We start from the raw sequence: 24,025 nt of genomic DNA on the forward strand, positions 1-24,025 counted from the left end.
GGCTATCCAACTAAGTTTAATTTGATGCAAAATTTCTTCTTCATGGTCACCTTTTACTGTAAACATAGGAGGTTACTATATCAATTCTTAATGTTCCATTTGTACTGGCTTTTTTGGTAGTACAAATAGAACATCAAGAAATTGATAAAGTCATCTTACTATTATTTTTCTATATTATTTTTATTTTGTCTTTGTTTATATACTTTAAACATTGTTTACTCTTTTTAATCTTTTTACTTTCCGCATTCAACTCAGTGATAATTTGAAGTTTTTCTATAGAGTTTACAAAAAGAACAATGTCATCAGCAAATCGTAGGTGATTAAGTTCTTTCCCATTTACCATAATTCCTCTATTTTCCAATCCAAGTTTTTAAACATTTCTTTTAGGGCCATTGTGAATAATTTAGGTGAAATGGCATCTACTCGTCTATAAAAAATTTGAAACTCTTTCATATATGTTCCTGATTTTAAAGATGCAGTTGAATTTTTATATATATGTTTAAGTATATCAATGTAATACAAATTAAGTGGATATTGAATCCAACATAATTTCAGAGCCGAATACAGAAACTATAAAAGTTTCGTTTTTGAAGATGAACCAGAGAGTTTGCGGGAATACACTTACCGCCACTATGAGTTGCTCTAGTAGAGCTTAATAGCAAGAGTAGTATGGTAGCCACTAGTGACCAGATCAAGATCAAGATAAGAAAAGGAATCGTGAAGTGATTGGTTGTTTAGACAATAACGTCATTGTGTGCATGACGTCATTACTTTGGAAGGTTTGGAATTTCCCTGGGGGCACATGTATCAATGGCTTCAGTTCTTGTGTTGTGTTTTTGCGTATGGGATTATGGGTGATGATAGAGATAAGGATTCGTGTTGTGATTGATGGTGCAGTTCTGACCAGATCAAGAGCCAGATAAGATTAGGAATCGTGTCGTGGGTGTGCGTTGTTATCAGATGTAGATAAGTGACGTCATTTGTTAATTGTAAATAAGTGACGTTATTGTTTTGAATGGAAAAGGGAGATATATTAGGGGATAAGGATTCGTGTCGTGATTGGTGGGAGACTTTGAACAAGATCAAGATCAAGATAAGATAAGGAATCGTGACGTGAATGTTTGTTATTATCAGATGTAGATAAGTGACGTCATTTGTTAGTTGTAAATAAGTACCGTATTTGTTAGTTGTAAATAAGTGACGTTATTGTTTTGAATGGAAAAGGAAGATATATTAGTGGATTGGGATTCGTGGTGTGATTGGTGGGACACTATGAACAAAATAGGGGTAGGGTGAATGGGGGACGCGATGACAGTGTTTTGGATGTGTATTGTTATGAGATGAAGATGAAGTTTGGAATGTTTGGAATTTCGCTGGGGGCACTCATCAGTCAGGGACATCAGGTGGTGTGTGTTGGTTCGCGTATAGCATTGTGGGCATGTTTAGATATAAGAAATCGTGACGTTTTGTGTTTGGAAATTTCTGGGGAACATATGCCTCTCTGTGATATAACATAGTGTTTTGGTTTGCTTATGGAATTGTGGGCGATGTTTTTGAGATAAGATATCTTGGAATTTTCCTAGGCTGACACACTTCCTACGTTGTCATCATGTTTTGTGTTTGGTTGTCTATAGATGGCTGTATATTGTCCAATACATTTTGGGGTATTTCTTTCCTGTTAAAGGGTGGGAATTCTTAGAGTAGAGTTCTTAGAATTCGTAGATATGGCGGCAGAATTATGAAAAAAAAAAACTCTCCAGTATTAGAATTGCGCTTACCCAAACATACAACACCAGCGGTTATTGTAATTAGGTATCACATGTTATATTTAAGTTTAAAAAAAAAGATTAGACTTACATTTCTTTCCAGAATGGCACATCTTGAAACTATCGAGGTTTTCTGAATATTCGAAATTGCTGATTTTAACATATATTCACTGCACAAAACACACAAACACAAGATCTGAAATGCAGTTAAATCTTTTTTCAGTATAGGTTACTGGGGCTAACATGTATTCACAGCACAAAAACACAAAACATAGGAGTTGAAAGATATTTCTGCAAATAACCAGAAAAACTAGTTGATTACTTATTTTAGATTACTATCCGATTAGTTCTCTGTATTAATTCCTTCCCGCAGTTACTTATGCTATGGTTTTCCAAGCTTAGTGGGAAAGTCCATGTGCCGTTTTGTTGGGGGTATGTGTTATTTCCTGTTTCGAATTCAGAGTGCTGTTAGAATATAGAATTCTGACAAGCGAAAGAATTTGTTTTTCAAATTCATTGGTTATTTTCTCTATTTTACTTTTAACATTCAGTTTAACTACATATTCTAACAGAATAACTGAGCAAAATTAATAAATAAATAAAATGTATGTGAATTTATTTTCCAATGCTAGATTTCTCATTAAGTCTTATCTTAAAGATATCTATCTTATCCAGTCGCCAATTTGTTGTATGTAGGTGAGAAATCGTGTGTTTAGGTTTGAACTCTTTGTTCCCGTGGGAAATTATTGCTGTAGTAAATTAATGCTTACATTTATTTTTTTTTAAAACCAATATGACTATTAATTTTACCTTCGATTCCTTGTGCTCTTAACCTATTTCTGTAACTGAAATTATTTTAGTTATTTATTTTTTTCTTTAGCATTAGTAATTTTAAGTAACGGATATGAGACAAACAAGGCTTTGACCTCTCCAAAGCGTTTTCTTTTAGAAACTTCTTTTGCCAGCACAACAAATAAAAAGTTATTTCTTATTATTTCAAATGAATTTTAGCTCTGTAATATATACTTTGTTAATTTCTATGTACCTTTTATTTGACTATAATATTATTAACAAATTGTATTTACTGAATCTAACATACAGAAATTAAATAAAGTGAAAAATACTATTTTTGTTTCTTATTCTTCTGATTTCACATTTGCGCTGATGTTCATAGTGTATGATTTGCCACTGGTGTTTACGTGTAATTCACGTGATTTTTCTCCATGTGACATTTCAAAACAAGTTGAACTATGATTTTTACATAGTTCAACTATGTAAAAACCATACGTTGAAGTACGAAACTTTTATAGTTTCTGTATTCGGATCTGAAATTTTCTTGGATTTAATATCCACTTAATTTATATAATTTTGTATCGTCGAATTGAAGCCTTTTGGCTCTTTATTTTAGTAAATATCAATGTAAGTTTTTTTAAATCCCTTGTTTTAAATGCTTCTGAAATAGCCAATGTTGAATCAAATGCCTTCTCAAAATCCATATAATGTCAGACTTAAGGATTTTTGGTATTCATTTGTCTTTTCAATTATTTTTCATAATACATACAGTATATATTATCAATGGTGCTGTGATGTTTTTGAATTCTGCTTGCTCTAGAGATTGGTAGAAATCTAGTTTGCTTTGTTTTCTGTTGCTAATGACATTTGTAAATATTTTGTAATTGTTTTTTTATATTGTTGAAAGGAGACTGTGTGGGTGATGATTTTTAATATCTTCTCTCTCTCTCTCCCTTTTTAAAAACTATAAAGGTAGCATTATTCCAACTTTTTGGTATTCTTTTCTTTTCAGACATGGTCATAAATTTTACTTAACATAGTCATCATTAGTACACTACCTGCTTTCAGAAATTCTGGTAACTCATCTTCACCTGGTGTCTTTCCATTACTCATGCTACCCATTACATATTGGACTTCTTTTAAAACATCTTCCATTTGGGGTATTGCATATTTGTGTTCATACCGGTTTAAATCTTTGGAATCATCATATAATTTGACAAAGAACGATTCTGTTCTTATGGTATGTCCTTTATCTTTAATTAGTACTCCATTTTCATCCTTAAGGATTATTAATTTATTTTGTCCTATGCACAACTCTCTCCTCACTCCTTTTTAACTCGTTGTTTTCTATATAATTCAAATTCTGCTTGTTCTGAAGTTTTGAGTCCTTGTTCTAATTCTTCTTGTTGTTTAGAATCAAAAGTAGAAATACCTGCAAAATGATCACTGCTGTCATTGTCATTGCATTAATTCCATCATTATCACTGCATCCTTCCTATTGATTATAATTACAGCATCGATAATTTTAAAACCTTAGCGCATCACAATTACTTGAAACTATTAATGATAGTTTATGTTTTTCAAGCAAGTACTTCAACATTAAGTGGAAATGCTTTTCAATGAGCAACTAGTCTCTGACCGACAACTAGAGTTTTAGTATCTAACATGGCAATATACTTACAGTTTATTGTAGATGACTGACTTGGAATGATTGCATTTAAGTGTGTTAATACGTCAAGTCATATAGTATTTCTAAAAATTCTTTAGAACAGAAAATCGTCAATTGCAAAAAAATGCAGTTTTATAGAAAACAGTCAACTAAACATAACAGTTCTGAAGCTACCTGCTAATCAAAAGGTAGTTTTCGCACTATGGCATAGTTTTCAACCACGTTTAACTTAATACTTAAGTATTATTGACTACGTCTTGAGTATTATTAACTTAATTACTATATTATTATCAAGATAACGTAACACTCAGAACAATGAAATCAGTACCATCAGTCAAGTTGAAACAATACGATACTTTGGAATTTACTTCGATGCAGATATGAACTGGAATAGCCACATAAACCATCTACACAACAAACTCCGAACAATAAGTGGCAAACTCTACAGGTTAAAAGACATAGTGGTCCCATACGCCTAAAAACACTAATATACAAAGCACTATGCCAAAATACACTAAGATACGCAGTAACAACGTATGCTTTCTGTGCACCCTACAAATTAAATAGATTAATGTCGCTACAGTACAAAATGATAAAACTGATTTTTTGGGAACAAAGAGAAAATAACGACCTTATATACGCTGCAATGTCAGAACACAAAATACTGACAGCAAAACATTTATGTCACTATGCAGCTTTGCTAAAACATTATTTCGATGCCAACTACAGGACAGTCAGAAATACATACCGTATAACAAGACCTCAGACAACTAATTATATCACATATAAATACCATAATCACTACGAAGCTTCTACATTCCAGACATGCCAAATACTCGTAAACATCCTTTTAAACACAGGTACCTTATAAACTGCAATAGCCTGAAAAGGGCCTTAAGGACATACTCTGAACAAGAAGTACTACACACCTTACAAACTTAATGAACCCAATATATTATTTTAGTCTTTCCAGTTCAGTGTTGCATCATGACTTTCCAAATTATCGTCCACGCGCGCGCGCGTGTCTGTGCGCGCGTGCGTACATCCCTATGTGTGCGAGTGAATGAATTACTCAACCTACGGCTGTAGTGATCAGATTTATCAAACATCAACCTACTTCCGATACAGTAATCAAATGGATAAACAATAACAAACAGGTGCCATCCTCAGATAAGCTTAATAAAAAGCTTCGGGGATGCAAGCTGAGACATTACATCTCAACTGAGATCAGCACAAAGAAATAAAAGCATTCATTTATTATATTTGAGTGCTTTAGTTACAGCACTTAAATACATTAAAGCAAAAATTGTACATATATATATATATATATATATATATATATATATATATATATATATATATATATATATATATATAATTTATTGTTATTGTATAAATACTGTAAAAATATAATCTTATTCAATTCCAACTATAAGTTATCAACTGAAGTAAACCATTATTAATACATTTTACAAAAAAGAGAAAATGTGTATGGATTTCATTGTTAAAAACAACATATTATAAATATGCGTTGTAAACGCAATAATATATAATCATAATTTTAATAATAAAATTTATTTAATTTTTGTTTGTTTTTTCATAGAAATATAATGTGGAAAATGAACCATAATCTGCTGCACTTCGTTTGAAATAACATGTTGGAATGTCACTTAAGATGATTATTGTATATATGTAAATATCTTTGAGATCAATAAAAAAATAAAAAAGAGACCTCTGAGAGTCAGGGACTCATGGAGGGAGGCCACTTACTACGTGCACATGTCACATCCAATGGAATCCATTCCTACCAGGTACCCTATGAGAGAAAAATCTAGCCCTCAATCCCTTGTTAACGGCATTCATTCTCAGCTTCTAAGGATACCCTCCTGTCCTTTCCTCCTGTCCTTTGAACTTTCTCCACTGTTTGAGAATCACAACGCAACCAAGAGACCACGAACTGCGCAGAAACATCCCAGTGAGGTCTTATCAAGGTCTTGTAATGAGGCAAAATCACATCCTTATGTTTACATGCGAAAGTTCGGTTTATCACTGCAGTTATCTTTTGAGTGGTATTTGCAATTTTTGCTACATTGCCCCTGAACTTCCACTTGCTATCTACTACATTCCAAAATCCCTATCCTGATCAGTTTCTTTTCGTTTTTATTTTTGAATCGTTTGCGTTATATTTTCATTTAATGAATTGTTATAATCATTTAGAATAATAATAATAATGTATACAATTTATTTCAATTTAGATTTCAGTGCATGCAACAAGAAGATAATTGATTTGTGGATTAACGCGATTGCAGACTGCATCATGTTAGAGCCACCACCACCGGTTACGCCAGACATGGATTCGCATGGCAGACTGAAAATGTTAAGGTAAGCCTTCATTACATTATAATATCTGAAAAGGAAAAAACATTCAATATATGTTGGGATGTTTTGAATTAACTCCCAAGCAGCTAAAGGTATGAGACAAGTGTATTATGCATGATAATTGCATGTATTCTGAATGATTTACAGGACGAAGCCCCCCCCCCCCTATATAGACACATTGTATGAGACTTGCTAACTCATCTGCCTTTAAAAATCAGCCATAAAAGGTTCTTCACTTCTTAGATGAAATGGAACCCTTGTGTTTTCTAATACTTCCATAAAGTCTCAGGCTCATCGCTAGAAGGTATTCTACCTCACACCATCACTGCTACTGCATAATATTTTCGGTTCTCGCAGATTCGCATGTTGTCCGGGAAGAAAGGTCCCGTTTATGGACGAAACTCAATCTTCAATAGAAAAAAACACAAATGCAAATTACTTTTGCCATGACGAGAATCGAATTCATGTATTTTCCAATTAAAAGACGCATGTTCAGTCATTCCTCTAATAGCTCTAAGGAGTCAGTATATGCCTAACTTACCTTAAGCAATGTTTTCGCCAAAACGTAAAAAATCTTTTGATTTATCTTAATCAAAGGTAGATATGGGATAATTGATAACATGTTATAGCTATCAAATATAATATGCTGGATGAACAACGCTGTTATTTGATTATCGTTTACTGGATGGTATAATTAAAATAAAACAATAGAACGGGATAAAAATGATCCAAATGTCAAGGCAAATTCCCTTCAGAGAAAAAAAAACTTTAGTAATTTGGTGATGACAGCTATGTGCACATTATCTCTGATGATAGTCCGACTCAAATTATCCAAGAGATGAGGACAGTCTCGATATATGGCAATCCTCATCTTTTGATTCATAAAATATAATTATCCGATAGTCTGACTCTAATTACTGTTTGTTTAGCTTGGAGACACACTTATTTATGTGTGCATCATATGAAGACAAAATAGATTCTGAAGACTAAGCGATCGGTTCATTAGGAGCCAAAATATCCAACGATCCTCTCTTCTCACCCTAATACTTTTCAGCTAGTACTCCTGCCAGGTACACTGTGTCGTTGAATTCTCTTCTTCGTAATTCAAATCATAATCTCATATAATTTCCCATCTACAGTAGAATGTTCTAATCTCAGACATTAACAACCTTATCAGTTATCACTACAACAACTCCAGGCGGAACGATCGTATAGACGTTTACTATTCCTTTCCTTGGTCAGACTTTTTTTATTCGTTCTCCAAATCCAAATACTTGTTGTGATCATGTCACAGAAATTATCAATTTTTCGAACGAGGTCTTTCAATCCCTACTCTGTTCAAAATTCTCCCTCAGACATGGAGAAATTGTTTTCAAAGAAGTTTTCCAGGAAGATCTTTACCAAAAAAAAACATATGATAAGTTGATTGAAACAGAAATTCAAAGCTAGGTCTGAATTTGAAAGGGCTAAGTAGAAAACACCCGCTCCGGCACCAGTGGCAATCCTACTTTCTGGTCATTTTCAAAATGTGTTTTGAGCAATTTCTATCCGTCTGTGTTCCAGTCTCTCTCTCTCTTACCCATATGGCAGTGCCGCAACATCACGTAAAGGTAAAACTGACCTATTTAGGTAAAGTCACCTAAAGGAGATTGATCGCACATGTCCCTTTATATTTTTCCATCAGAAGACTTAGATATCAAAAACGATTTCTGAACTGTGCTCAAGAGATGCGTTTCTGAACTTACAAGTGCCTTTTTCCTTTCTCTACTATATTATAGTTAGCTGGCATCTTCCACACACACACACACACACACACACACACCATGAAAAAAAGCTAATATTCAGCCGATTCCAAACAAGGATAATTGTCTGCCATCAAAATGTCAAACCTGTTGTGTCTCCCCTCGGTGTTATCCAAAGTTAGAGAAGTCATCGACAGTCAACTTTGTCCTGGAGAATAGTCATATTGGTGATCAAATTAATGATCACCAATATGGATTCTACCAAATAAAGTCCACAGTACATCTCGTACATCGCCTACCTCTGGGAACGTGTCATGGTAAGGTTGGAGGAACTTATGCTGTTGCACTCGACATTTCCAAATTTTCTCTTTTGTTTAGATTTTTCCCTAATTTATGCTTTCCTCGGGGCTCTTATGTCACGCACACTCTTCTTCATACACATAAAAACGACTTGCTCTCACTGACCTCAACCCTATCCACAATTTTACTGATGACAGCCTTTTCATTTCTACTAATACGGCTAATCATGCAGTACTGGAACATCTCAAGCTTCAAGTAGCGGGATAACAACCTAATAACCTTCATGCTCCCAAAACAGTTAAGAGCAGAACTTTCTTCTGAGAGAACTGAGGTATAGACGAAATAAAAACTGAATGGAAGTAGTAGTACGGTGAGTCAGCAATTTTACAATATAACAAAAGTGCAATCGTGTATATTGCCATATATAAAAACCCTTTAATAACATGCCAAATGCGGTTTAATTTCTGCTTCTTTGGTAAGGAGATGCACACGTATCTTGTGTGCTTCAAATTGCAATATGGCAGTAGATCGTTGATGCTAACGTGCAGAGAATTCTAAAGCTTTGTAACTCTGTTCCAGAGACTGTAAAAATAAGCAAAAATTCTGAAAGAAAATACTACGTATCTTTAAGAATGATACCTAGAGACATGAATAATGAAACGGCAGTAGTCACACAAATACCTGTAACTTGCACGTAAACAATAATATAAACTTAAAATACTATAACACCACAAAACGCATTATACCAACTTCAATTTCTAGTAGAAACGATTATTGCAGCCACGTATCTTGGATTAGTGTGCAGCACTACTTCACAACAATGATAGGACTGTTAATCCCATCACCATTATCATCATCATTGCTTAAATCTGTCAATAGTGCCGATTTCCTTCTTTTTGTAGATGAAAAAAATACTATTTCCAGAGGAATAAAATCAGGTTGGCTGGTTTTTAAGAACTCGTCAATACTTCACTTCCTAGAAGGGAGTCGATTTGGTCTTTCAAATTAAAAAGGACTATCATTACTTTTGGAATTGTGGAAACTCTAGATAAACATTACTGGTAATATAGTAAAAAAAGAGACCCTTATGTATAAATTTTCATGTTTTTTTAGTTCTTAAGAATTCACCATTCATGTGTTGCTTCATTTTGAGTTATGTTAAATTTACAAATAACGATTCCTTTTGAAAATAATGTGCATAACAGATCACCCGTCTTATTTTATATTATTCTTTTCATATAAAAATCTGACTTTGCATTTAACAGTTCTCTGGCTATGGTGGTGGCATGCATGAAAGAGGTTGGTACGGAGACTTGTCGTTATGCATCATACGAATTATATCAGCATTCCATTCTGCAAGTTTTTACAGTCATCCAAAACTTGGTAAACGTAACAGGTAAGGCCCTCCTAAAGTGATATTGTGCATTGGAAGAAATTGTAGAAAATTTTGCTTATTTTCATATGCATGCGGTTATTTTATAAACATTACTCAAGTTTCCAATTACAGAACGTCAGGATTCATAAGCGTATTTTTACTTCCAAAATATTCATTTCAGAGTGAAGCAAAAACATTTTTTCTTATATTAATTATTTGTAATGAAAAGATAAAAAGGGGAATGCTGTTTCTGTAGGTAGTTTTCGGTATTGAGACCACATTGTAATATAAATAGGTTATTAAAAATAAATAAATTAAAACCCGACAAGTTTCGTGCGTCGTAAGACTTATATCATCAGGGGTGATGGCACATAAAAGTTTCACAAAAGCCTACTAATGATTAATTACACATATTAGATGTTTTTTATGACTTCACAACCGTTAAATAATTGATAAAACAGAATACAAATGATATATTCGCTACCGTGCTTTAAAATTTCTTGTGAAACAGTTATTATCAAGTACTCTGTTGCCAGAGTACTTGATGGCCAGTAGCGGTTGTGTGGAATGCCAGACCTGATTTATGCTCTCTTTCTTTTTCGGGAATAATGTTTTCCTAGGAGAGTACAAATATTATTCTCAAGTAGGTTAATTACTTAATTATCATATTTAGACATGTTTTGGCAGAGACATATTTCACTTTCCTTGGTATTTCCCCCTAATGCAAAGCACATCCCCTTACAGAGATGTATGATGCTATGCATTAAAGGCAAGGGCCACTACCCAGACCGGTTTCGACCTTTATTGAGGTCTCGTTAGTGGGAGCGAGACCCAAAAAATAGCATCATTCATTTCCATAAGGGGATGTGCTTTGCATTAGGGGGAAATACTAAGGAAAGTGATCAGAGCTTACTCTATCCCTACCACGAGTTGCCTCAGACTTGAACTACGTTCACGCACAAATTTGGGAAAAAAGGATTAAAACCTAGCTTATATACTATGGTATCTTTAACATAGTATACCCAAGCTAAAAAAACTTTTTACATCTTACTCTTATCCTGAGAGTTTTATTTAATAAGATCAAAGCACATTGTAGCAACCTGTTTACGTAACATTTATAAGCTCTGCATTACTTCAACCTTGGCATTTTTTGGTCTGGCTCCCACAGACGACACCTGAATAAAGGTCGAAACTGGTCTGGGTATTGGCCCTTGCCTGTAATGCATAGCGTCATACATCTCCGTAAGGGGGATGTGCTTTGCATTAGGGGGAAATACTAAGAAAAGTGATCGGAGCCTATTCCACCTTTACCACGAATTGCCACAGACTTAAACTACGTTCAGGAGCAAACTTGGGAAAAAGGATTAAAATATAGCTTATGTAATTGCTTGGTATCTTTAACATAGTATACCCAAGTTAAAAACTTTCTACACACACACACACACACACACACACACACACACACACACACACACACACACACACACACACACACACACACACACACACACACACATATATATATATGTTAAAGATATCAAGTAATTTTTTAAAGTTGGTTTTAATCCTTTTTCCAAGTAAGCAAACAGACAAGTAAGTCAAGTAAGTCAAGTTTGAGCCTGCACATAGTGCAAGTCTGAAGCAACTCGTGGGCCACCCAGCAATTCAAATACTGCGAAACTTTGCAGGAATACATCGTGCGTCATGCAAAAGTGATATCTGAGAGAGAGAGAGAGAGAGAGAGAGAGAGAGAGACAAAGAAATCGTCCACGTACAAATAATTAGTTTATATAAGTATGGTATTTATATAAGTTTAAAGATTAAACAAATTACCTGATATCAGTATTTTTACTTGGTTTGTGATGCATATTGTTTTAGTAGATAATTTTCAATTTTCTATTCTTATTTTGAAATAGAATCGCAATTTATATTTTTTCCACTTTTTTATACCTCATTATTTCTTATTTTAGGATTCACAAAGGAGTTCTATTACTGTTCAAACAAGTTAACTTATCTAAAGGTTATGCCTTGTTTAAAAGGATTATACCAATATGCAACCGGAAGTAGCATGGACTTCACACCCTTAGTAGAACGGTAAGCATCAACACGTTTTATATTTACTAAGTCGTCAGTTTATTAGAGATCTGATAGCATATTGGGCCGCTGTGAGATTCAGAACAGTCTCAATGTTTCGATATGTCGGAACCGGGACATTCTTGAGATACTCCACAGATATCCAACTTTAGTTGGCTATAGTTTACCCTCACGAATATCACTCTTCCATCACATCTCAAAGATAATGGATGAAATTTAGATTCGGTGAATGGAGGTAAAATACATTAATGTAAAGTCACTCTCATGTTCCTGAAGCCATTCTGTGGAATGCATGTCTGTGAAATATCCTTTAGGAAGTGTCCATCACGTGAATGACAAATGTCGCCACGAATATGTTAATTTTTTTGTAAGCGATGTTCATGTAAGCCCTATATTTTTTTCATCTGTTAATATCAAGCGGTCCACGGGATGAGATGAAAACACACCTCCATACTGGCTTTGCCTTTGTTGTCACCAAGGACGATGACTCCATGGACTTCCTGTTCTTGTTGAAAAACTCCTTTTCTTCTCTCAGCATGAAATAATGTCTCTGAGCCTAACCAGCTTTTTTGCACGGTTCCACGCACATTCGAATACATTCCTTCACATTTTTCTGTTTATGTCGTGCAACATGACAAATTGTACCACCAGTGTTCTATCCGTTACGATCGTGTCGATTCTTCGTATTCCTATCCTATCCTATCCTAATTTACGGTCACGCGTAGACCTACATATTTTACCTTGTAGGCATTCAGAACTGAAATCCTACGGAATAGGTTTGTTATCCCCCTTATTCCTGGAGGTGTCCTATGTCTGTAGAAACGTATTTTCACGAGGCCGGTTTGCCTGTTCTGTTTAAGTCGAAAGAGACACCAGATAAAGGTTCCTCACGTCAATGACGAGAATTGAACCCAGGTCTTTCCGATGAAAGGGATTCGTCTATACTGACTGAGCTATGGAGGCTCTTTTTCGTATTACTTTGCATTTATTGGCTGTATCCGACCACCTCACGTGACCGAGCAGTGACTGACTTGGTTCTATTATCCTAGCCATTTCTAATCTTCTTCTGATGCTTATTTTTTATATGGCTCCCACCCACGACAGGTTACATGAAACTTTATAGTGCGTCTGTACCGAAAGTGGACTATATTATATTTTTTAAAAATTATTTTCAGATGGTTCGAAACCCTCTTCTAGAGACTCCAAATAAGCTGGGAGGTAGTCTCACACCGGGAGGTAAAATTCATTTTCCACCTAAAGACAATCACAAATATTCATGGCAACAGAGGGACTCGAAACCGCCCTCTTCGGTTGGAGAACGGAGAGGCTAGCCACTCGGTCAACCAGGCTGACTTTATTAGTGTCAGATTTTTGGAGTGATTTATAGATCTTAGATACCAAAATCTACTGAATGCCTCAATTATTTCTCCATTCAAGAATATTTGTTTATTAGGACCTTCTTAGTTTTCTTAATCTTAGTCTGCTATGGTTAAGTTAAAGTCCTCTGATCTCGCTGGTCTCATTAACGCTGTCAAGGATTTATTTAAGCTCTTCTCATTACAAATGAATATTGTCGTCACATCGTACTTCCTGTTTTCAGCCCATAGGTTGCTACTAGTAGGGCTTCTTAAAATAGACATTGAACAGGTGTGGAGAAAATAGGCATCTTTCTGCCCGAATCCAATCAGTTAATCCTATACCTTTCTTAGAGTGGCATTTTTCTCACTGTACAAGTTTGCTATCAACGTGCTAAAATGTTTGAAGTACAGTAATACAAACCTATAGTTTGATTATAGCATATTGATAGCAAGTGTTAAAGGCGCATCAAAAACATCAAAACAGATATAGCGAAGGTAAGCTTGGTTTAATGAAGAAGAGATAGGGACTATGTGTAAATTGGTTCTTGAAGAAAAAAAAAAAGTAAAAGCTCACAGATAAAGAAAAAAAATCTAGAAGTAAGAACCGAAGGAATAATACAGGCAATAAAAGAAGGATGGTTTGAAGTCGGTTTCAAAAAAAGTAAAAGATGATGAAGAAATGGTATGCAGGAGCATTGAAATGGTATAAGAGAATAGTAAAGATCAAAAGGGATAATTTTGAATGTATGAAAGAGCAGTAGAGAGCTAAGTAAAATGAGGTAAGAAATTCGGTTAGAATGGACAACATGAAGTGGTGAGAAGGTCATCATAAATAAATCAAGAGTTATTATGGAGAACATAAGACTAAAAGAGATGTACCGGGTGATTATAAAATAACTTCGAGTGTTCAGAGCCCTCTAGCGAGTAATGTATTGGACGAAACACATCAATATTCGGTAGACGTACACAGTGGAACATGGGGATTCGATTTAACGAAAACAAATAGTACCAAAAGTCGCCAACAGGGGAAATTTTGGCGCTGTTTACCGAGTAAAATGCATTAAATTGCATTATCGCGTTTCTTGTGAGCGATCATGCAATAAAAGGAAAGCCTGTGAGATTTCTTATCATTCGTAGACCAACTGCTTTTCGATGCCTCTTACCTTACGTAAGTGAGCATGCTTTGTTAGTCAAACTCTATTATCAGCGGAACAATAATGCCAGTGCTTGTCTTCATGATTTTCGGCGTATGAAAAATTTACGAAAAGGACCGATTAGCGTAACAACATTACGAAAACTGATTCGGCGACTTGAAACTACTGGAACTCTAGCAGTGCAGGTAGGTAGGGGACACAAACCAATCAATCACCAACAAGTTGAACAAGTTGCAACTGCTATTGTGGAAAAGGAGATCACGAATATGCAGGGTACCAGCAGTGCACGAGCAATATCCCGGCAAACGGATATCGCATACACAACGGTCTGGAAAATTCTACATCAGATGTTGAAGTTTCACCCCTGTAAAATCAGCCATGTTCAAGAATTGCGCCCTGGTGATTCGACCACAAGAATCGACTTATCTTTGAGATTCTTAGCGCGCATGAAACTGGTGATGCATGGCCGTGGAAGATTTTATGGAGTGACGAAGCGCACTTTTATTTGAACGGCGATATTAACACACGCAACTGTCGTATTTGGGCTGCAACTAATCCGCACGTGTGTCTGCAAATGCCTATCCACTCGCCGAAAGTCACAGTGTGGTGCGGATTTACGGCATCGTTTATCATCTATCCATACTTTTACGAGGAAAGTCGCCAAAATGGACCAGTGACCTGTTCCGTTAATGCTAACAGGTATGTCAATATGCTACAGAACTTTGTGGTTCCACAACTGCAGCAAAGAGGATGTCTCGATTCGACCATCTTCATGCAGATGGTTTTCATGGATGGTGCACCACCCCACATCGGAATTCAGGTACAGCGTGTTTGCAACAACATTTCTTTGACAGAAGAATCATTAGTCGTGCATTTCCCACGCGATGGCCACCGCGATCGCCTGATCTCAATCCTTGTGACTTTTAGCTGTGGGGATTTCTTAAAAGCATTCTGTATCAAGGACATGTAACCGATATTCCGACTTTGAAAGATCGAATAACGTTACACGTGAGACAAATCAATTCCGATATGTTGCGAGCCACTGTGGAAAATGTCGTGCACCGTATGCAGTTCCTGGAACATCAGAATGGTGGTCATATTGAACCTTATTTGTAATTAACAATAAACGTCATGAAATTGATGTGTGCTGTCTCTCATTTGCCATTTAGTCATTCATTAGTCACACCTACTAAAATCAATTTGGTAGCGTCAAAATTTCCCCTGTTGGCGACTTTTGGTACTATTTTGTTTTTCGTTAAATCGAATCCCCATGTTCCACTGTGTACGCCTACCGAATATTGGTGTGTTTCGTCCAATACATTACTCGCTAGAGGGCTCTGAACACTTGACGTTATTTTATAATCATCCGGTATATAAAATTAATAGCAATATCAATCGGATTTAGACTCCTTGAATTTATATATTCACAGAAATAGAATACTAACTGTAAAATGGAAGAGATTATTGCCTCACATTCTTTCTTTCAACTGAACATTATCGATGCGAGATAGAGATCCATAATAGTCAACCTCCTGGATGGAGATGACAGTTGACAAGACATGTCAGGAATCGGATTTGGCAAAACGTGAAATTATTCATTTAAATGGGAACCTGCGTATGAGAATGGATGAGATAAGTGATTTAGAGAGAATCTTAAAGAACCGAAACAGATATTACATCCAAGTATTGAAGATATAACTGGTATTCTAAGAAAGAAGTAGTAGGAAAGGTCATGAAAATAATAAAAAATAACAACTGAAAGATGTAATTTCTTATTCATTTTACCAACTGAAGAATGATGGACAAATAGGTTTCCAGACAGAGAGAGAGAGAGATTGAGATCACGAATGAAAAAAATTATTATTGGATGAGTAATCAAGAAAGATAAACATGAAACATAAATAATCGTACACAAAAATGTGTACGACATTTAACAGCGAAGAAGATGTTCTCTGGATTTTCTTATTAATTCGACGAAAGAATAAGGATATTTTACTACATTTGTCAATGTTTATAATGTACTCGATAGTATAAAAAAGGAAGGTGACTTGAGCAGTGTAATGTTAGAATCATGTGGAGTAGGTACTTAAGAAACTAATTTGGTTATTAAGAAGCATTTATTATAATGTCCAAGTAGTAATGAGATTAAGTAGAGGATTGAAAAATTAATTAAAACAAGCAAAGGTACGACGGCAGAAGAGGATCCGATATCGTCCACTACTTTCGTGATGCATCCATAAAGCGAAGGACAAGATCAATAAAGAAGTCAAAGGAATATCGATACACGTGTGAGAATTAATAGTTAGTTTGTTGAAGAAATGATAATTTTTGAAGAATTTATAGAAGGAATATGAAAATATTCCTTCTATAAATTCTTCAAAAATTATGTACTGTAACTCAACTGTCAATGGAGAAAGAGAAGAGATTTGGTTTGATTATAAACCTCGGAAATACACCGGCAATTTTATTTTGTGATAAAGGTGTGGAAATGAATATGAAGGCAACTGGATTTGACTCAATAATGTAAGGAGGTTCATGTAAAAAATAAAAAAAAATAGTTAAGGGAAGAGTAAATTTGAATACGATAAATAGCATCTTGAAGAAAGCCACAGTCTTCTAAATTAAGCGCTTTAAAAATATGCATATTTAGTAGAATGATGTCCAAGACTGAGAAACCAGTGAAATTAAGATTCTAAGAGAATAATATTAGCTTCAAGAGAGAGAGAGAGAAAGCACAAATACATTTAAGGACGGCATGAATAAAATGTCACTAATGAGGAGTTATGCAAGAAGATACACTTTCAAAAGAGGATTAAATGCAAAAGGCTATACAGTGGTAGTTAACAATCATTTTAACATACTTTTAGAAAATTGGAACTTTAGATTTAAAGATGGATTTGCAGATTTAATTTATAGAATAACAATATTTATTATAATTCAATATTATAATAAATATTGTTCCAACAGAAGAGATAAACTTCAGTGAAAATGGTTAGACAACACATTGGATTGACGAGAGGCTAATTACTAAATGAAGGCATAATGCACTATAAAGCATATGGAGAAGAATGGTAAATGATGCAGAGGACATCAGAAACTCACGCGCAAGTAATTAGTATATCGTTTGTATAATGATGATGATAATGAAATCTACGAGTTTGAGACCAATAGTTCATGTATTTCAGTTACACTTGCATTTTTCTAGACGGCTTTAGGGAATGAAAAAAGAATAGCAGTTTCAGATAGTAAAATCCGAGGCCACTTCCATAATGAGATCGGCTGACCCATCCTCTGTTAAAATGCAACTAGAAGTATATTTGCATCCTGAACGGTATCGAAACCCGGTTTTCTAACAGTAGACCAATGCGACGGGGCATCGCAACAGAGTTGGGAAGGTGCATGTTCTAAAAGTAAGATATTCTAAAGTGTATTGAATCATTATCAGAATTCTATTTGTAAGTGTAGTATTGTGGCCTCTCTCGATGAGTCTCTGACACCCTGGAGGTCTCTCTTAATAATAATAATAATAATAAATTCGATTATACATGAGCACTTTCTTAGCACACACACACACACACACACACACACACACACACACACACACACACACACACACACACACACACACACACACACACACACACACACACACACACACACACACACACACACACACACACACACACACACACTTATTCCTAATGACAGAATGATCGGTAATTGTTTTCATATTTTCTGAATAAATGTCATTAGGTTTTCATATGAATATTAGCATGATCCATTTTTGCTTCTGCTTAAAGTCTCTCTTATACGATTATGTCTCGTGATAATGAAACAATCCATGCATAATAAACATAATCTTGGGAATTTCATGCTGATGAGGTGTAATGAATGAATGTATTAAATGCAGCTTGACCAAATTATATTGAATTAAAATATTCATAAAACAAGTTCGCAAACAAACCATTTTTTAACCAAGAAAATATATTTTTATATCAGTTTATAATACTTCAGTAATAAAGTATTATATTTTTGTTTATGTATCTTCCTGTAGATATCAGAAGTATGTGGAGCTTTGCTTTCTCCAGTTGTTCAAGGATTGTTCTCATCGTTCAAGAATGCTGATATTGGAGATATTAGAGATATCCATATGCATTAGTCCTGCTCCTCATACTCCTAGTAAGTATAATGGATTTGTTTCATTTATTATATGTAGCAAATATAACATTTGATGTTAGAACAGTCGCTTGCCAAAATATTCAGAATGTAGTTATCTGTGTCTACACATGAGGGCATAGGCTGGGGATGTATACGCATTTGAAATATAAGCTCTAGAATCAGCGTTTAGCAAGCTCATTGGCCTCCATCCTACTAGACACAATCTAACTCAAGGTAAACAAATATCCATGATGCAATGGGATTCGAACCCGCTGGGCATATTGGTTGGAGGATGGAGATGCACTCTAAGACTTAATTTATAATTAATTAATATATTCAAGAGTCTTATTCAGCTTCATTAAAGAAGGTCTTTATATTAGTAACATTTATTAGATTTTATTAATTAATACAAATAGCACATTTTAAAAGAGAAGGACATCCCTTCCCCTTCTATATTTTATACTCTGAGGAGGGTACTTTTAATAGAGAATTATAATAGCATTCCAGATCAAGAATATTACGTATGTTTCCTGTTTTGAACCTTTGCCGTAGTGCATTGATCTTACTGAAATTTAAAATATCAAATGCTGTGTAGCTCCACCAACGAATCCGAACTAATGCTATACATTGCTTGGAAAGAAGTCAACGGATTCCCCTTCCCCCACCTCCATGGGCAAGGTGCATAGTGCTACGTAAAAGTCACGTGTTTTTGCCCTGTATTAATTGGAGGAATATGATGTTCCCAAGTCAGTGCAACTCTGTCTGGGTAAAATGGCTGCGAAAAGGGAACTAACAGAGTTTGAAAGAGGCATAGTGATGGGATGACATGCTACAGGCCTATCTGTTCGTCAATTGTTGACAAATTTGGCCATCCAACAGTGATACCATACCTCAGATGGAAACTCAGGGAGCCAACTGAAAGTGATAACCACAGTGGATTACCTACCACAATCACCAAACGTGATCGTAGGGTGCTACGATGTAAAAAACCGCTATTCTCCGACCGAAATGTTGAATCCAGAGTTCTGGGCATCGATCTCAAGACGAAACTGCACAAAAACATTCAGAAACGATGCTCACAACATGGGTTTCCATGGTAGGGCCGCAATATGTAAGCTTCACATTATCCGAACCAACATGCAGCGTTGTCTTCAGTTGTGCAAAGAGCATGTAGAGTGGGACATGGAAGCTTATAAAGTTGTGTTGTGGAGTGTAGAAGCACGCTACACCCTCTACCGAGCAGATGAACGGGTGTAGGTGTGGCGGATGCACGGTGAACGTCTCTTACCAGAGTGTGTAATCCCAACTATGAAATACGGAGGTAGTGGTGTGATATTATAGTCCTGTTTTCCCTGGTGTGGCCTCGGACCTCTGTGTATGGTGCCACGAATATTGAACCCCGAGAGGTATTTGAACATTTGGAACAATGCAATGATTTCTGCGTTGTCACGTTTCTAGGAACTGACCATTGCCTCTTTCAGAGATAATGCACTGTTAAGGCTGCTGCCGTAACTGCGTGGTTTGTGGATATGAAAGTCACCACACTTGATTGGTTTCCACAGATCCCAACCATACTGAAGATGTATCATTACAGCTGTATTTTTTATGTCCTTTCATGCGGACGTGGCTAATCTTCCTGTCGCTTCATAGTAGGCCAACTTGTAGAAAAAAGGAACTCTTTATAAATCAGGAACTGAAAGAGGAGGGAGTTCGTGTTTTGCTGAGCCGATAAGGAGAGCTTGCTTTTACACGGAGACTTGAAAGTTGCGCAAAAGTTGTATTCCTTTAATATTCTGACTATGTTTTCTGATGTGCCTCTGACATAGAGGATGGTGACAGCATTACTAAAATCGTTTTGATGATGTCGTGAATTGAAGGAAGTAGTGATTATTTTTTTGCTAATGTGGGAATTGTATCCATTAGATAGAAAGGTTGACATACGATTGAGTTCTGCTGAGGACATGGAAGATTAGAAGAGAAGCTTAGTGAGGCCTCACAGGAACAAAGGTTACAGGCTCTATTAGTTCGTGTTTTAATTATGTCATGTTGTTGAGACGAGATGGGAGAGGTTGTGAATGTATCTGCCTGTGTCAGTAGCTTTTCTGTATACTGAAAAGGACAGGTTACCATTAGGCAGACGTATGATCAAGATGTCTAGGAAGGCTAGACTATTATTAGTCTAGCCTTCCTAGACAAAGGAAGGCTAGACTAATAATAGTCTAGATTAATAACTAATCTAGACTATTATTAAAGACTAATAACTCCTTTTTCATTGTGAATTGGATTCTAAGGTGAAGACTATTGAGGTGACAGAGGAAAGAGTCTAATTTTTCAGGGTCATGAGACCAAATAGAAAACACATCGTCTACATATTTGAACCGGTTAGAAGGATATGGACTAAGTCAATAACTTGTTTTTCGAAATGTTTCATGAAAAATTCGTAACAGGGTGAATGGGAGAACCCATAGATATATCTTCTATGTGTTTATAAATTTTGTTCTTCCTAGAGAAATATCTCGAAATAATAGCAAAGGAAAGGAGATCTATAAGATATCAAAAGTCAAAACATTTTTTTAAAAATAATAAGGTATCATTTAAGGATATATCGGTGAACAGTGAGGTGAAGTCAAAGCCCATTAGGATATCAGTATTATTGACAATTAGATTTTCAGCAGAACTTTTAAAATGTGAAGAATGTTTTATGTATGCTGTTCTATGAATATTAAGGAGGGACTGTATTTCGCTAACTGTTTCGATGATTGGAAGGTGGGGAATCAGTAGCATCTACTATGGATCTTGGGGAGAGCGGAGGGGAATTGGGTTTGTGAATTTTAAGTAAGCCGTATATCCGGAGTGGACGGCAACTGAAGGGTTGAAGGTTTTTTTTTTTTTGTGATGTCAGGAGGCCAGAACGAAACTTTTTCGATCAAGTTCTTTGAATAAATATGGTTGCATAAAACTTTCCAAAATATGGGAAATACTAATACTTCAAGATCGGAGTTTATATTCTAGTCTGCCTACAGTTCCCGGTAGAGATTGTCCCACTTAGGAATGCAGCTTTTTTGTTCAAGTGTTTCACTTGGTGTTTTTTGTGTGTGTTTGTGCTCGTGTGTATTACAAGTCTCATATTGTACTCCCTGCTGATGTGTCTGTAATGAGGAAAGAATACTGAAAGAATTAAATATCGTTTTGATCCTTTTTCAGTGCTGTTTCATCCCATTAAACTTCTACCATCAGTTTCTCTCAGCGTTTACGCCTAAACACACGGATAACGAGTAAAGAAATTTCGTATATTTTGCCAATATATTTAATCTATTTAAATATAATATATTTATCTATGTTTCAATATCGCAGTGCATTATTCATGCTTATAAAATATTTTAATATACCTAATATTAACGAAAATTATCTTAGTACGTTTTCTTTTAAATTTAATTATAGCCAAAGCAATCACAAATCGAACAAAAAGAAGTAAAAAAAATCATATGTTCTAAGATATATTTATTTAAAATTGTTTAATAATGATGTAATCGTTTTAACAATTAAAAAAACATCTTAATGATAAAGTGATCGTTTTAATAATGAAGTATCCATTATAATAATGTAGTGTAAGGAACTTATTCAAGTTAATGCAAATAGTTCGGTATACCTTTCCTGTTAATAAAATGACTATAGTATCGAAATTTTTTTTTAATAAGCAAAAAGTGCACATAATTTTGTAATGCTGTCACTATTTGATCATATGTAGTCTTTATAATGCATTAAGGTGTACCTTATCTGAGATTAAATAATAAATACATTTTAGCACCTGCTGCTTGCATATACAGTATTCACTTGCATGTATTTAATTACCTGTATAGAAAAAAATAGCATTTTGCTTTGAAAATTAACATTGTGCGATTAAGAGCCAAGAGGCTATTTTTTTTTCAGCGGTGTAAATTAAGTTAAGGGAATAATAAATACCTCATTATTTTAAAGCCGAATAAGAAACTCGGATATCGAAGTCTAAGAGTTTCATGCCGAAGAACGTTCGGCTAGAACTTGACTTACGCTTGGACTAGCCGAAAGTTCTTGGGCATGAAACTCTTAGATTTCGATCTCCGAATTTCTTATCCGGCTTTAAAATAATGACGGATTTATTATCCCCTTAACTTAATTAACATTGTGCTTGGACCATTGCTATTTAATTTGTACATAAATGAAGTAGGAAGTAACCAGAAAGGAAATATTCAGTTGTTTGCTGATGACGCGAAATTAGGTAGAGTAATAGTCAATCAAGATGATGTGGAGACGTTACAGGATGATTTAAATAGTCTGTTAGTATGGGAAAAAGATAATGAGTATCAGTTTAATGTGGAAAAATGTAAAGTTATGTGTTTTTGGATAAATAGATTACATTGATGACAGTGTACTCGAGAAAATAGATGAAGCTGGAGATTGAAGGGTGGTGGTAGATAGAGAATTTTAAAATTTAGAGGACATATTGTTGTTCAAGTTTCCCATAAGATTAATTGTCTATTGAAGAACACATTAACAAGTAGAGATCAGGACGTTGTTATTCCTCTTTATCATGCATTGATACGCCAACATCTGGATTACTGAATTACTCATCCCCAAGAAACCTATTTACTTGGTTTATTGAAGATGAGGAAGCTGTGGAAAGGATTCAAAAGGGGAGTGACCAAGATGGTGAGCGGTCTGTGGAATGTCCGCTATGAAGCTAGTTGAGGGTTTGTGGATTGCAGAAGTTTGTTGATAGGAGAGAAAGGGGGAATATTATAAAACATTTAAGTTGCTTAAAGGGTTTTATAGGATTGATGGAAGAGAAAGGTTTCAGCACTTGGCTGGAGGGATAAGAACAAGGGGTCATCCCTGTAAGTTGAATATAGTTGTAATTAGTACGGGTGTGAGGACTAGAATTTTTGCTTGGAGAGTTGTAAATGGGTAGCCAGAGTCAGTTGTGAGTGCTTTATCTATTAATGGGTTCAAAGAGAAGTATGATAGACTGGGACTCCTGTGATGAGTTTTGGGACTCCATGGAGGCGCTCGTACAACAACAACAATAATAATATCTATTTTCGGTGGATATGACGAAATGCAATATGTATACGTTCCTTTTTTCATTATGATATCAAACTATGTCGTACGTTTGCATATCACGTGTGTTCTTCTAGTGAGTTTTGCCTGTTTTGAGGAACGAAAAACTCAATTTTCCGGGTGGAAAAATCGTCAGCTACA

At 35.3% G+C, this 24,025-nt stretch overlaps 1 protein-coding gene across 1 annotated transcript in view; it reads left to right on the plus strand.

Annotated features, from left to right (window-relative positions):
- Positions 1-24,025, plus strand: part of LOC150108314 (uncharacterized) — a 220,779-nt gene that overhangs the window by 125,504 nt on the left and 71,250 nt on the right. The window contains exons 21-24 of the mRNA XM_090390443.1: positions 6,483-6,609; positions 9,914-10,044; positions 11,994-12,117; positions 18,684-18,808. Of these exons, the coding sequence (XP_090246569.1) occupies positions 6,483-6,609; positions 9,914-10,044; positions 11,994-12,117; positions 18,684-18,808 (507 nt within the window). The remainder of the gene's footprint in view (positions 1-6,482; positions 6,610-9,913; positions 10,045-11,993; positions 12,118-18,683; positions 18,809-24,025) is intronic.

This window comes from Typopeltis vanoorti, chromosome 3 (assembly GCF_054136105.1).
Source record: "Typopeltis vanoorti isolate ZY-2024b chromosome 3, IOZ_Tvanoo_1.0, whole genome shotgun sequence".
In the NCBI taxonomy this organism is placed as follows: Eukaryota; Metazoa; Arthropoda; class Arachnida; order Uropygi; family Thelyphonidae; genus Typopeltis; species Typopeltis vanoorti.